At 66.0% G+C, this 14,020-nt stretch overlaps 3 protein-coding genes across 3 annotated transcripts; 1 reads left to right on the top strand and 2 right to left on the bottom strand.

Annotated features, from left to right (window-relative positions):
* The first annotated feature begins 6 nt into the window (after positions 1-6).
* Positions 7-7,789, top strand: ITGAL (integrin subunit alpha L). Its single transcript, XM_040543669.1, has 23 exons — positions 7-108; positions 598-736; positions 822-972; positions 1,070-1,137; positions 1,226-1,352; positions 1,777-1,925; positions 2,014-2,151; positions 2,797-3,000; positions 3,086-3,216; positions 3,674-3,822; positions 3,900-4,051; positions 4,290-4,412; positions 4,496-4,708; positions 5,105-5,209; positions 5,325-5,404; positions 5,495-5,581; positions 5,681-5,756; positions 5,845-5,958; positions 6,093-6,173; positions 6,592-6,699; positions 7,051-7,146; positions 7,249-7,359; positions 7,474-7,789. The coding sequence occupies exons 2-23, from the start codon at positions 650-652 to the stop codon at positions 7,585-7,587; spliced, it is 2,664 nt and encodes an 887-aa protein (XP_040399603.1). The 5' UTR covers positions 7-108; positions 598-649; the 3' UTR covers positions 7,588-7,789.
* Positions 7,709-11,347, bottom strand: GDPD3 (glycerophosphodiester phosphodiesterase domain containing 3). Its single transcript, XM_040543677.1, has 10 exons — positions 11,293-11,347; positions 10,503-10,545; positions 10,253-10,388; positions 10,108-10,153; positions 9,078-9,196; positions 8,904-8,993; positions 8,686-8,819; positions 8,381-8,440; positions 8,200-8,251; positions 7,709-7,919 (listed from the first exon to the last, which is right to left on the bottom strand). Exons 1-10 carry the CDS (start codon positions 11,309-11,311, stop codon positions 7,794-7,796), a joined length of 825 nt encoding a protein of 274 aa, XP_040399611.1. The 5' UTR covers positions 11,312-11,347; the 3' UTR covers positions 7,709-7,793.
* Positions 11,348-12,196: 849 nt separating this feature from the next.
* BOLA2B (bolA family member 2B) lies at positions 12,197-13,817 on the bottom strand. Its single transcript, XM_040543678.1, has 3 exons — positions 13,673-13,817; positions 12,406-12,503; positions 12,197-12,315 (listed from the first exon to the last, which is right to left on the bottom strand). Exons 1-3 carry the CDS (start codon positions 13,742-13,744, stop codon positions 12,216-12,218), a joined length of 270 nt encoding a protein of 89 aa, XP_040399612.1. The 5' UTR covers positions 13,745-13,817; the 3' UTR covers positions 12,197-12,215.
* Between the last annotated feature and the right edge of the window lie 203 nt (positions 13,818-14,020).

Raw genomic sequence — 14,020 nt, 5'->3', positions numbered from 1 at the left:
CTTCACGCTGCAGGACTACGCCAAGAAGCCCCGGCCACGGGAGCTGCTGCAGGGCCTGGTGCAGCTCCGCAGCCTCACCGATACCTTCTCGGCCATCAAATACGTGGCGTGAGGGCCCCACACCCCCCGGCCACCCCCATCATGCAACCATGGACACCTCTGTCACCTCCATGGCCACCTCCATGCCCACCATCACCCTATGACCACCACCATCACCCCATGGCCACCTCCACGCTCTCCATCACCGTATGGCCATTTCCGTCACCCCGTGGCCACCTCCATGGCCACCATCACCCCATGGCCACCCCTATTACCCCATGGCCACCTCCACCACCCCGTGGCCTCCTCCACACCCAGCATCACCCCATGGCCACCCCAATCATCCCATGGCCACCTCCATCACCCCATGGCCACCATCATGCTTCTCATCACCCCATGGCCACCTCCACACTCACCATCACCCCATAGCCACCTCCATCACCCTATGGCCACCCCTACCACCCCATGGCCACCCCCATCACCCCATGGCCACCTCCATGCCCATCATCACCCCATGGCCAACCCCACGCCCCACATCACCCCGTGGCCACCCTGCAGGGAGAACATCTTCACCCCTGAGAACGGGGCTCGGGCGGGGGCCAAGCGGGTGATGATCATCATCACGGACGGCGACGCCACCGACAGCGGCACTGTGCAGGAAGCCGAGGAGCGCGGCATCATGCGCTACATCATCGGGGTGCGGGGGGGGTGGAGGGGATGGAGGGGATGGGGGGGACGCAGAGGGGTGGCCAGAGGCCGCCTGACGCCACCGGTGCCCGCAGGTGGGGAACAACTTCAACAGCCCCAACACGCAGCTCTACCTCAGCCAGTTCGCCTCGCGGCCCAGCTCCGAGTTCGTCAAGGTGCTGGACAGCTTTGAGAAGCTGCGCGGGCTCTTCCGTGAGCTGCAGGCCAAGATCTATGACATCGAAGGTGCCCCCACACACCTCCAGGCGCCCCCCCCCCTCCACCCCCCCCCCACCCCCGCCACCAATTTTGGGGTCCCAAACCCCCCCCCACCTTCCTGCAGGCACCAGCGACCAGAACCGCTTCCACCTCGAGCTCTCCTCCAGCGGCTTCAGCGTCGATGCCATCAATGTGAGACAGGACCCTGGGGAGGGGGCACCCATGGGTTCCAGGCCCCCCCCCGGGTCACTCCCCCCACCACCACCCTCCTTGTCCCCAGGGCCATCATGTGACTGGAGCAGTGGGGGCCGACAACTGGGCCGGGGGCTTGGTGCAGATGGCGCCGAGGCCAGAGGTCTTTGTGCCCAGCCCCTCGTTGGCCGAGAACCTGACGGACACCTACCTGGGTATGGGGGGGAGGGGAAGGGGGCGTGGCCTGATGGGAGTGGAGGGGACATGTCCGGGGGGGGGGGGGGGGCCGAATGGGGGGAGCCAAACAGGGGGAGGTTGGGTTGGGAGGGTCCCAGCTGGTGAGGACCAGGCTGGAGGAACCACAGATGGCGGGGACCCAACTGGGGGACCCAACTGGGGGACGCTGGGGGGGGGGGGGGGACAAATTGGGGGGACTGGGGGGGGGGGGACAGGGGGTGGTTCTGGTGTGCAAGGGGACCCTGGGTGGGCTGCTCAAATTGGGGAGCCAATGGCAGCGGGAACGTGCAAATGGGGGGGACCTGAACTGGGGGGAGACAAACTGGGGAGGGGGTTGCAATTACTGGGATAGATGGGACCACGGTGCCCCCCCTTCCCCCAACCACCCCCCCCCCCCACTAGGCTACTCGGTGGTGGGGGTCCCGCGCCCTGGGCAGTCGCTGCTGGCGGCGGGGGCCCCCCGGCACGGGCATGTGGGGCGCGTGGTGCTCTTCGAGGTGGCCGGGCCCGGAGGGGGCTGGCAGGCGCTGCAGAGCCTGGCCGGGGAGCAGGTGAGCATGGGGGGGGATTATGGGAGTGTGGGGGGGGTATTTTAGGGACCCCCCACACACCCCAACCGATGTCACCACGGCCACGCAGGTGGGGTCGTACTTTGGGGCCACGCTCTGCGCTCTGGATGGGGACAGGGACGGGGCGAGTGAGGGGCTGCTGGTGGGGGCCCCCATGCACTTCGACGGGCGCCGGGGGGGGCGCGTGCACCTCTACCAGTGGGGGCAGGTAAGGGGTCACCCTGCGGGGCGGACCCATCCCATCCCCATCCCCATCCCCATCCCCACCCCCACCCCCATCCCCATCCCCATCCCCATCCCCATCCCCATCCCATCCCCATCCCAGTCCCATCCCCATCCCCACCCCCATCCCTATCCCCATCCCCACCCCCACCCCCACCCCCACCCCCACCCCCACCCCCACCCCCACCCCCATCCCCATCCCCATCCCCATCCCATCCCCATCCCCATCCCCATCCCCATCCCATCCCCATCCCATCCCCACCCCCATCCCCACCCCCATCCCCATCCCCATCCCCATCCCCATCCCCATCCCCATCCCCATCCCCATCCCCATCCCCATCCCCATCCCCATCCCCATCCCCATCCCATCCCCATCCCAGTCCCATCTCCATCCCATCCCCACCCCCATCCCATCCCCACCCCCACCCCCATCCCCATCCCCATCCCCATCCCCATCCCCATCCCCATCCCCATCCCCATCCCCATCCCCACCCCCATCCCCATCCCACCCCCATCCCCATCCCCATCCCACCCCCATCCCCATCCCCACCCCCATCCCATCCCCATCCCCATCCCCATCCCACCCCTCTGACCCAACCCCCCCATCCTGATGCCCCTCCAACCCCCCCAGGATGGGCTGGAGGAGGCCGGGGAGCTCTGGGGAGCCCCAGGGCACCCCCTGGGGCGCTTCGGGGCGGCGCTAGCGGCGCTGGGTGACCTGGACGGGGACGGGGTGGCCGAGGTGGCCGTGGGGGCCCCCATGGAGGATGAGGAGCATGGCGCCGTCTACATCTTCTCCGGGCGCAGCGGGGGCCTGGAGCCACGCTACAGCCAGGTGGGGCATGGGAGGACGTGGACGCAGGGTGGGTGGGGTGGGGGATGCCGTGGGGACACGTCTGACGCCGCACCCCACCCCACAGCGGCTGGAGGGCCGCGTGGGGGGCCCCGGCCTCCGCTTCTTCGGGCAGGCGCTGGACGGGGCCATGGACGTGACCGGGGATGGGATGGTGGACCTGGCCGTTGGGACCCAGGGACACGTGGTGGTGCTGAGGTGGGACGTGGGGCGGGGTCAGGGTGGAGATGGGGATGGGATAGGATGGGATTGGATGGGATTGGGATGGAGATGGAGATGGGATTGGGATTGGGATGGAGATGGGGATGGGATGGAGATGGAGATGGAGATGGAGATGGAGATGGGGTTGGGATGGAGATGGGATGGAGATGGAGAAGGGATTGGGGTGGAGATGGAGATGGGATTGGGATGGAGATAGGGATGAGGATGGAGATGGGATGGGATGGGATTGGATGGGATTGGGGTGGAGATGGAGATAGGATTCGGGATGGAGATGGGATGAAGGTGGAGGTGGAGAAGGGATTGGGGTGGAGATGGAGATGGAGATGGGATAGGATGGGATTAGATAGGATGGAGATGGAAATGGGATGGGGATGGAGCCATAGACAGGGACAATGCCAGGGCAGCCCCGGCCCCAGCTCTGTGCCCCCCCCAGCTCCCTGCCCATCGTGACGGTGACCTTGCGCCTGAGCTTCTCCCCGGCACAGATCTCGCTCAGGATGGTCGACTGCTCCAACAACACCGGCACCTCCGTCCAGCTCCTGCTCTGCTTCCAGGCCCGCCTGGACACCACCTCCTACACAGGTCCGGGTGGTCCGCAGGGAGGGGGCAGTCCGTGTCCCACCCCCACTGAACCCTGTGCGTCCCCCACCCCACCCCAGGAGACCTGGTCGTACCCCTCGCCTTCCACATGGACGTGGACCCGCAGCGGGTTCGGGGCCGCGGGGTCCTGGGCAACGGGAGGCGGCAGTGGGACGGGCACGTGGAGCTGCGCGGGGAGGACAACTGCCTGCAGGAGACGCTGCACATCCTGGTAGGGCCCCACCGGCCTCAAACCCATGTTGAGGTGCTCCTGGTGATGGGAAACCCCATAGCGAGGTGCTCCTGGTGATGGGACACCCTATAGAGGATTAGACCTGATGAGGGTGACCCCAAATTGAAGTGCTTGAAGTGCTCCTGGTGATGGGTGACCCCATCGCGGGCTGGACCCACCTGGGGCAACCCCACATGTGGGGAGGTTGCCACTGACGGGGGCCCCCTCCCCATCCCAGACCTGCCTCGAGGACTTCGTCACCTCCATCCGCGTGGCTGTCAACTTCTCCCTGGACGCTGCCGGGCCCTGGGACGCCCCCAACCTCGTCCTGAACCCCGAGATCACATCGGGATGGACTGAGGTGGGTGCAAGGGGCCCAGCCCCAACCCTAGTTTGGGACGTGGGGCCAGGGGGGGCCGCTGACCACCCCACCCTGCTCCGCAGGTCCCCTTCGAGAAGAACTGCGGGGCCGACGAGGTGTGCGAGGCCGACCTGGGGGTCTCAGCGCTGCCGGGGGGCGCGGTGCTGGCGGGGGCCCCCGGCGTGGAGCTGGCGGTGGCCCTGCGGCTGCGCAACGGTGGGGAGGACGCCTACGGGGCCGCCCTGCGCCTCCGCCACCCGCGGGGGCTCTCCTTCCGGAGGGCCGGCGCCACCCAGGTGAGCGGGGGGCTTCTCCCTGGGGACCCCCGTGGCTGCCACCCCTTGTGCTGGAGGCACCGGGGGTCACCGGGGGTGGGGGGGCACCGCCCCAAATCCTCCATCCAGGCCCCCCTGGGACCCCGGAGGCCAGGTCAACTCAGGGCATGGCCCCGGGGGCCAGGTCAACCCAGGGCATGGCCCTGGAGGCCAGGTCAACCCAGGGCATGGCCCCGGGGGCCGGGTCAACCCAGGGCATGGTCCCGGAGGCCAGGTCAACCCAGGGCATGGCCAGGTCAACTCTACCGAGGTGCCATCAACAGGGGGATGTCCCCATGGCCCCGCCCCTTCCCCCCCCCCCCCCGCCCCCAGCCCACCCGAATGGGAACCCCCCCCTCTTGCCCCCCCCATTTCTAGGGCACCTCCCCCGTGGCCATCAGCTGCCAGGAGCAGGGGACAGCCACAGGACCCCGGGACCTGGGCTGCAACGTCAGCCGCCCCGTGCTGCGTGCCGACAGTGTGGTGAGTGCCTGGGGGGGCTGGGGGAGGGGGGAGGCTAGGGGCACCATGGTGGGGTGGGGGGGGCACCATGGGGGGTGGGGGGGTGTCACTGCGCTGAGCCCCCATGTGCCACCAGGTGGACATCGAGGTGGTCTTCGACGTCCTGCAGAACAGCTCGTGGGACGAGAGGCTGGAGCTGATAGCCAACGCTAGCAGGTGGGGCGGGGGGGGGGGGGCATAATTTGGGGAGGGGGCTGCGATAATTTGGGGGGGGGGGGTGACACAGTTGCCCCCCCCCCCCCGCAGCGACAATGAGCCACCCACCACCCTGAGGGACAATGTGGTCACCTGGCACATCCCCATGCGCTACGCCGTCAGCATCGTCGCCAGATGGTGAGACCCCCCCCACACACATTGGGACCCCTCCATTGGGACACCCCCCCCCCCCAAATTATCGATCCCCCCCAATTCTGCCCCCGCCCCCCCCCCCAGGCAGGAGGACTCCACCCCCTACCTCAACTTCACCTCCGACGACCCCCGCCACAAGACACTGTGGCACCGCTACCAGGTGAGGACCTCCCCCCCCCCAAAATAAATCACCCCCCACCCCATTTCCTGAGGACCCCCCCGTCATCCCCCCTCCCCAAAATCCACAGCTGGAGACCCTCCTGCCCGCCCCCCCTGGCGTCCCCCCCCCGGAGCTGACAGCCTTCGTGCTCCTGCCCCGCACGCTGCCCCACGGCCTGCGCTGGGTCCCCAACGTCCGCGTGGTGAGCGAGAGCCCCCAGACCCACACGTTGGGGTCTGCCCGTTTCCCCCCCCCACCCCCCCCAAATTTGCTATGGGGGGATCCCAATGGAGGGGTCGCCCCCCCCCCCCCCCCTTTGTCCCTGACACCCCCCAGGAGGATGGCGCCGCCTGCGAGGCTCTGGCCGAGGGTGAGGTCGGGGAGGAGGGGAGGGAGCTGCAGCGGAGCATGGACCAGGTGGGGCTGGGCTGTGGGGCCGGGTTATGGGGCCGGGTTATGGGGCCGGGGTGTGAGGCAGGGTTATGGGGCTGGGGCTGGGCTATGGGGCTGGGTTATGGGGCAGAGTCTGGGCTATGGGGCTGGGTTATGGGGCTGGGTTATGGGGCTGGGGCTGGGCTCTGGGGGTGGGTTATGGGGCTGGGTTATGGGGCTGGGGCTGGGCTCTGGGGGGTGGGTTATGGGGCTGGGTTATGGGGCTGGGTTATGGGGCAGGGTTATGGGGCAGAGTCTGGGCTATGGGGCAGGGCTATGGGGCAGGGGCAGGGCTATGGGGCAGGGCTATGGGGCAGGGCTATGGGGCAGAGTTATGGGTCTGGGGAAGGGCTATGGGGCAGGGCTATGGGGCAGGGCCTCCCCCTCACTCCCGGCCCCCCAGGCCTGCGCCTCCCCCCGCCTCCTCCCCTTCCGCTGCCCCCTGGGGAAGCTGGGGGCTGGTGCACGCGTCCTGCTGGAGGCCCAGGTGGAGCCACCCGCCAGGATCCAGGTGAGGGGGCGGGGCACAAACGGGCAGCTGGGCATCAATGGGGGGCTGGTGGTGGGTGGGAATGGGGGCGTGGCTCCCAGGGGTGTGGCTCAGATTGGGGCGTGGCTAGAAGGGGTGTGGTTTCAGGGGCATGGCTCCAATGGGTGAGGGCCAAAGGGGCGTGGCTACAAGGGGGCGTGGCTACAAGGGGGGGCAGGCGGGGGGGGGGCATGACCCAAGAGCTGGGCACAAACAAGGGTGGAAGTAATCCAATGGGTGGGTGGGTGTGTTCAAAAACTGGGCGTGGTCCGAATTGTGAGGGGCGTGGCCATGTGGAGGGGGCATGTCCCTGCTAAGCCCTGCCCCCCCCAGGCCGCCGCCCGCCCCCGACTCTGCTCCGGCCTCTGGTTTGCCTTCGACACCCAGCGCTTCGCCAGCACCCTGGGGCCTGAGTTCTCCTGGACGCAGGTTTTTGGGGAGGGGGCTGAAATATTGGGGGGGGGGGGAACCTGGGGTGGGGAGGGGGGGTCCCCAATTTGCTGACCCCAACCTGTCCCCGAAATCCCTCAGGGGGCCACGGAGGTGGAGCTGCTGCCGGTGCTGAACTTCATGCTGATCTACGTGGGCAGCGGCGTCGGGGGGCTGGTGCTGCTCATCCTCATCACCGTCGGCCTCGTCAAGGTGGGGGGACAGTCACATGATGGTCATGTGGCCCCGGGGCGTGGTCACGTGATGGGTCACATGGTGGGGTCACGTGATGGGGTCCTAACCCCCCCCCCCTTCATTATCCCGCAGTGTGGCTTCTTCAAGCGCAGCTACCGGGAGCGGATGGAGGAGGGGGCGGAGCCTGATGGGGCGGAGTCCGAAGGGGTGGAGCCTAATGGGGCGGAGCCACTGAAAGAGCCCTGAGCCCCGCCCCCTTGTGTGATAATCCCCGTCCCCTTTCTGTGTTAAGCCCCACCCCTTTTCTATGTTAAGCCCCGCCCAGCGTTGGGTTAAAGAGGGGCTGGTTGGGTTGGGTTGGGTTGGGTTGGGTCGGGTCGGGTCTTTAATGGGTTGTAGTGGTTTGTACTGGTCTGTAGTGGTCCGTAGTGGTCTGTACTGGTCCGTACTGGTCAGGGCTGGGGGTGGGCGTCCAGGTATCGCCGCAGCCGCCCCGGGTAGTCGGTCATCACACCGCTGGCGCCACGGGCGAAGGCGTCGGCAAAGTCACGCTCCTCATTCAGCACCCACAGCACCACCTGGGGGGGGCATGGGAACACCCCAAAACACCCCAAAATCCCCCTAAATACCCCCAAAACCACCCCCAAATCCCTACATCCCTCCAAACCCTCCCCAAACCTCCCAAAATAACAAAATCCCCCCCCCAAAAGTCCCCAAAACCCACCCATATCCCCCCCAAACCCTCCCATATCGCCCCCAAATCCCCCCCAAATCCCCTCCAAAACCCCCCAAATTTTCCCCAAATCCCCCCAAAACCCCCCAAAACCCCCGCCTCATGTCCTTGTCCCCGCCCCCCACCTGGATGTCACGCTCCCGCAGGTGCTGCAGCAGCCCCTTGGTCATGATGAACCTGGGGGGGGGGGGGGGGGGGGCGGTCCATGACGTCACCATATGTCACCAGGTGGATATGACATCATCACGGATGACATGATGTCATTACGAGGATTATGATGTCATAATGGGGGGGGGAAGCACTCACTTGTCAGCCAGCAGGGCAAGCGCCTGCCCCAGGATTCCCTTGGGCACCGGGAAATATGTCCTGGGGGCGGGGAAAGGGGAATCTGGGGCGTGTCCTGGGGGGCACCGTGCTGCCAGACCCCCTGAGATCCCCCCAAATCCCCAAAATCACCCCAACCCCCCCCCAAATCCCCGACATCCCCCCATCTGCTTCTATCCCCACCTCCCCTATCACCCCATAACCCCCCCCAAACCCCCCCAAACACACTAAATTTTCCCCAACCCCCCCCCAGATTTCCCCAAAACCCCGCAAATTTTCCCCAAAACCTGTTGATGATGCCGGGCAGGGGTCCCAGCAGCGCCGCCTCCCCCAGGGGCAGCAGTGGCAGCAGCCCCAGGTAGTGCATGGCGAGCACCAGCAGTGCCCGCCGCGGTGAGAAGCCGTACGGCATCCCGGGGTGCTGGAAAAGGGCACGTGACGTCATCACAAGGGTCATGACATCATAGGGGAGGTGTGTGACATCACATAGGGGGCGTGGCCTCACCGCCGCCCGGCACTTGCGCAGGATGCGGTCGTTGAAGGAGGCCCAGAGGGTGATGGCAGCGCGGTCGTGGCGCCGCACCAGCTCCGCCACCTTCAGAGGGGGGGGGAAGGGGGCGTGGTTATGATGCCATCGGGCCCCGCCCCTTCTCGTTTGCATATGCAAATGAGGGCTCACCTTCTGGATGAGCTCGTCGTCGTCGTCCTTGATCTCGACACTGACAGCCACGTGCGGGAAGCGGGCAAAGACCTCGTCCAGGCGCGGCATGCGGCGGTCGCGGCCCTGCGAGTAGCACCCTTGGGTGGGGGTAGGGGTGGATAAATGGGGGGGCTGGGGGGAAGATCGGCCCCAACCCCCCCCCCGCGTCATCCCCCAAATCACCACCTGCCCCAAAACTGCACCAAAATCCCCCCAAATCCACCCAAATTCTCCCCCTACATTGCCCCCCAAATCACTCCCTGCCCCAAATTTGCACCAAAATCCCCCCAAATCCCCCCCAATATCACCCCCAAACCCCTAACTGGCCCCAATCCCACTTCTAATCCCCCTGAAATCCCCCACAAAGTCACCCCACATCTCCCCAAAGCCCCCCAAACCTCCCCAAATTGCCCCTAAATCCCCCTAAGACTTCCCCAAATTGCCCCCTAATCCCTCCTCACCCCAAGTCCCCTCCCAAAACTCCCCCCAGATACCTCTAAACCCCTCAAAATCACCCCAAATCCCCAAGTCCTTCCCCACCCCAAATCCCACCCAAAATCCCCCCAAACCTCCCCAAATTCCCCCTATATTGCCCCAACCCCCCCAAATCCCCCCAAACCACCCCAAAAATCCCCCCAACCCCCTCCAAATCCCCTCAAACCTCCCCAAATTCCCCCTATATTGCCCCAACCCCCCCAAATCCCCCCAAACCACCCCAAAAATCCCCCCAACCCCCTCCAAATCCCCTCAAACCTCCCCAAATTCACCCTGAATCCCTGCAAATGCCCCCAGAACCTCCCCAAATACCCCCCAAATACCCCAAATTCCCCCCAGCCCCACCCTAAATCCCCCCAAGTCACCCCAAGTCTCCCCCAAAGCCCCCAAACTCCCCCCAAGCCTCCCCAAATCCCCCCCAAATCCCCCCAAAACCCCCAAATGCCCCACAAAACCCGCAAATTCTGCCCCCCAAAAAACCAAATTCTCCCCCAAATCCCCCAAACCATCTCACCGGGCGCAAACGTCACCTCCAGCGTCTCCTTGTAGGGCGGCAGCTCCTGCAGACGCACCCGGTTTTGGGCCAAAACCCTCAAGAATCGGGTCCAAAAGCCCGACTCCTTTTTTGGGGCAAAACCCAGGAATTTCGGGGCTCCCACCTCGTAGTCCAAGTCCCGCAGGTCCCGGTCCAGCCCCGCCTGGCGCCGCAGCCCCCGGTCGTGGCTCAGCACCACGGCCCCGTCCCGTGTCCGCCGGCAGTCCAGCTCCAGCAGCTCCGCGCCCTGCGCCACCGCGCTGCGGGGGCGGGGCCAGAGTGGGCGTAGTCAGAGTGGGCGGGGCCTCGGGGTGCGGCCCCGAGTGGGCGTGGTTTCCGGGGGCGGGGCTAAAGCGGGAGCCCCGCCTACTCACTTCTCAAAGGCCTCCATCGTGTTCTCCAGGCGCTCGCCGCAGCCTTATAAGGGGGTGGGCGGGGCGTCGGGGGCACGCCCCCAGGCTGAGGCCACGCCCCAAGTCGAGGCCACGCCCCCTCTTCCTCATCGGGCGCGCCCGTGTGTGAGGCCACGCCCCCAGGAGTGAAGCCACGCCCCCTCTTTGCCCCCCACCCCTCCTGCACCTGCTCCCAGCCCCTCCCCACGCCTGCGCCCCTCCCCCCCGCGTGTCCCCTCCCCCACTGCACTCCCACACCCCTCTTTAACCCCTCCCTCACCCATTTACCCCCCAAAATGCCCCCAAATGCCCCAAAACCCCTCTCCCCCTCCCCAGTTAGGTGTGTCCCCTCCCCCCAAATCCCCTCCCCCACCCCTTCCCCTCCCCCCATCCCCCCTCCCCATTTCCCCTCCCCCAACCCCCCCCAAATCACCCCAACCCCCCCCTTCCATACCCCCCTCCCCCACCCCCACCCCCCTCCCCCACCCCCCATCCCCATTTTCCCCCCAACCCCTCCCAAAATCCCGTTTTCCCCCAATCCCCCTCCCCTCTTCCCCTCCCCTTTCTCCTTCCCCCCTCCCCCCTCCCCTCCCCCACCCTCTCCCCCTCCCCCACCTCCCCACCCCTCCCCCACCCCCTCCCCATTTCCCCCCCAAAATCCCCCATTTCCTCAACCTTTTCCCCCAAATCCCCCTTCCCTCTCCCCCCACCCCCTCCCTTCCCCCCTCCATCCCCCCTCCCCCACCCCGTAGCCCCTCCCCCCCCTCCTCACCCCCCCTGTGTGCCGCCATCCTCGCCCCAAAGGCCGCCCGGGGCCGCTCGCGCTCCACCCGCTCCCGTGCCCGCCACAGCCCCGCGGCTGCCGCCAGCCCCAGCCCCAGCCCCAGCCCCAGCCCCAGCAGGGGGGCGGCAGCGGCCATCTTGGGTGGGGGAGGGGCGTGGGGGTGGGGGAGGGGCGTGGGAAGGGGGCGCGAGGGGGGTGGGCGAGGGGAGCTCGTCGCCCCCTCTTCCTCCTCTGGCTGCCGGCTTCTCCGATCCCGGATTCCCGGTTCCGGGATTTGGCCCTGCCCCCTTTTTGCCCCGCCCCCTTTTGCCCCGCCCTCACCTGTACAGGTGACCCTCCCCCCACCCTGGAGCTCCCTGTGGAGGGGGGAGGGGTTGCGGCGCTCCTCCCCCTCCCCCCAAGGAATAAGGGGTGGGCTTAATTGGGGGCGGGGCTTAATGGGGCAGGGCTTAATGGGGGCGGGGGGTTCATCAGGGGAAGGGCTTAATTGGGGGGGTTAATTGGGGAGGAGATTAATGGGGGCTTAATTGGGGGATGGGTTTCATATGGGAGGGGCTTAATCGGGAGGCTTTAATTGGAGCAGGGGCTTAATTAGGGGAGGGGCTTAATTGGGGGAGGGGTTTCATTGGGGGGTTAATTGGGAGAGGGGCCTTGTTGGGGGATGGGTTTCGTTGGGAAGGAGTTTAATTGGGGGGGCTTAATTGCAGGAGGAGCCTAATTGGGGTGGGCTTCAATTAGGGGAGGAGCTTAATTAGAAGAGAAGTTTAATTAGGGGAGGGGGGGACACAATGAAGGCCTCCTCTTGGGGGTGTTACGGGGGAGAGGGGACGGCCGTGACCCCGTGTGACCCCTCCCCCGCCACCCCTCCCCCCCCCCAGCACGTGACGCAGGCTGTGGGGGAGGGGCTCCTTTTATTGCCCCCCCTCGGCCGCCCACTGCTCAGGGGTGAGCGTGCGCTGCTCCAGCGCGTGGATGCGGCCCAGCTCCGCTGCCAGCACCTCGTTCACCAGCCTGGAACGCAAAACAGGGGGGAAGTCAGCCCAAAAAAAGGACCCCAAACCCCCAGGAAATGCCCCCAACCCCCCCCGGCCGAGCTCCTACCGGTGCCGCTGCAGCAGCCCCTTGCCGCGGAAGGCGGCCGCCACCACCAGGACGCGGAAGCTGGCGGCACAGCGGGCGGCCGTGGTGTCCTCCACCTCCTGCGGGGGCAAACGGGGGCTCAGGGGGGGCTGGGGGGGGTCTAATGAGGCCTAATTAGGCCTAATTAGGCCCACAGAGGCCAATTAAAGCCTAATGAGGCCTACTGAGGTCTGTAGAGGTCTACTGAGGCCTCCTGCGGCCTACTGAAGCCTTCTGAGGCCTATTAAGGTCTACAAAGGCCTAATAAGGCCTAATTAGGTCCATACAAGCTAATTAAAGCCTACTGAGGCCTAACGAGGTCTGTAGAGGTCTACTGTTGCCTACTGAAGCCTTCTCAGGCCCTATTACGGTCCCCTAAGGCCTAGTGCAGCCCTACTGAAGCCCACTGAGAGCTGTAGAGACCTACTGAGGACTCCCAAGGCCTGTAGAGGCCTACCAAGGTCCGTAGAGACCTACCAAAATCTACAGAAGCCTACTGAGACCTGTAGAGACCTACTAAGGTCTGTAGAACCCTACTGAAGCCTACTGGGACTTATTAAGGCCTGTAGAGACCGACTGCACACTACTGAGGCCCACTGAGACCTACTATAGAGACCTACTGAAGCCTATGAAGGCCTCCTAAAGCCTGGTGGAGCCTACTAAGTCCTGTAGAGACCCACTGAGGCCTTCTGAGGGCTAAAGATGCCTACTGAGGCCTAATAAGGTCTCCTGAGGCCTACACTGCAGCCCAGTGAGGCCTGTTAAGGCCCAATAGAGACCCACTGAGCCTTTCTGAGGGCCCACAAAGGCCTATAGAGACCTACTGCAGCCTAGTGAGGCCTATTAATCCCTACTGTGGCCAACTAAGACCCATTAAAGCCTTTATTAAGGCTTATAGAAACCTACTGATGCCTTCTGAGGGCCTACTGAGCCCTACAGAGACCTACTGCGGCCTCCTACGACCTATTAAAGCCTACTGAGGCCCTATAGAGACCCACTGAGCCCTTCTGAGGGCCTACTAAGGCCTATAGAGACCAACTGCGGCCTAGTGAGGGCTACTAAGGCCCAGTGCGGCCTCCTACGACCTATTGAAGCCTCTATTAAGGCTCTATAGAGGTCTACTGAGGCCTACTAAGGCCTATTAAGCCCCACAGAGACCTATTAAAGCCTAATGAAGCGCCCCGGGGACCCAGCCCCGCGCCCCCCGCCCCCGGTTCCCCCCCTCGGGTGCCCCCCGGACCCCGCCCACCACGTGCTCTGCTCCCAGCTCCCGCCGCAGCCGCTCCCGCAGCGCCTCCGCGCTCAGCTCCGGCTCCGCCATGGCCCCGGAAAGGCCCGGCCGGCGGGCAGCCAATGGGAGGAGGCGGCGGGAGGGTAGGGCCCGCCCACGGGGGGGGGGGCGAGCGGCCAATCAGAGGGCGGGGAGAGGCGGAGGGGGCGGGACGAGGAGCGGTCGCGTAGCAACAGAGGGCGGGGGGCGGAAGTGGAGGGGGGTTGCTTAGCAACGGGGCGGTGGGGCGGGAGTGGCGCGGCGCGGGGGGCTGTGGGAGGCGTGGCGGAAGTGGGGGATAGCGCGGGACAACGGGGGAGTGGGGCG

Source organism: Cygnus olor, unplaced genomic scaffold (genome assembly GCF_009769625.2).
Source record: "Cygnus olor isolate bCygOlo1 unplaced genomic scaffold, bCygOlo1.pri.v2 scaffold_158_ctg1, whole genome shotgun sequence".
Taxonomy (NCBI): domain Eukaryota; kingdom Metazoa; phylum Chordata; class Aves; order Anseriformes; family Anatidae; genus Cygnus; species Cygnus olor.
Note: the sequence above shows the minus strand (reverse complement) of the source record. Positions and strands in the feature narration are given on the sequence as shown.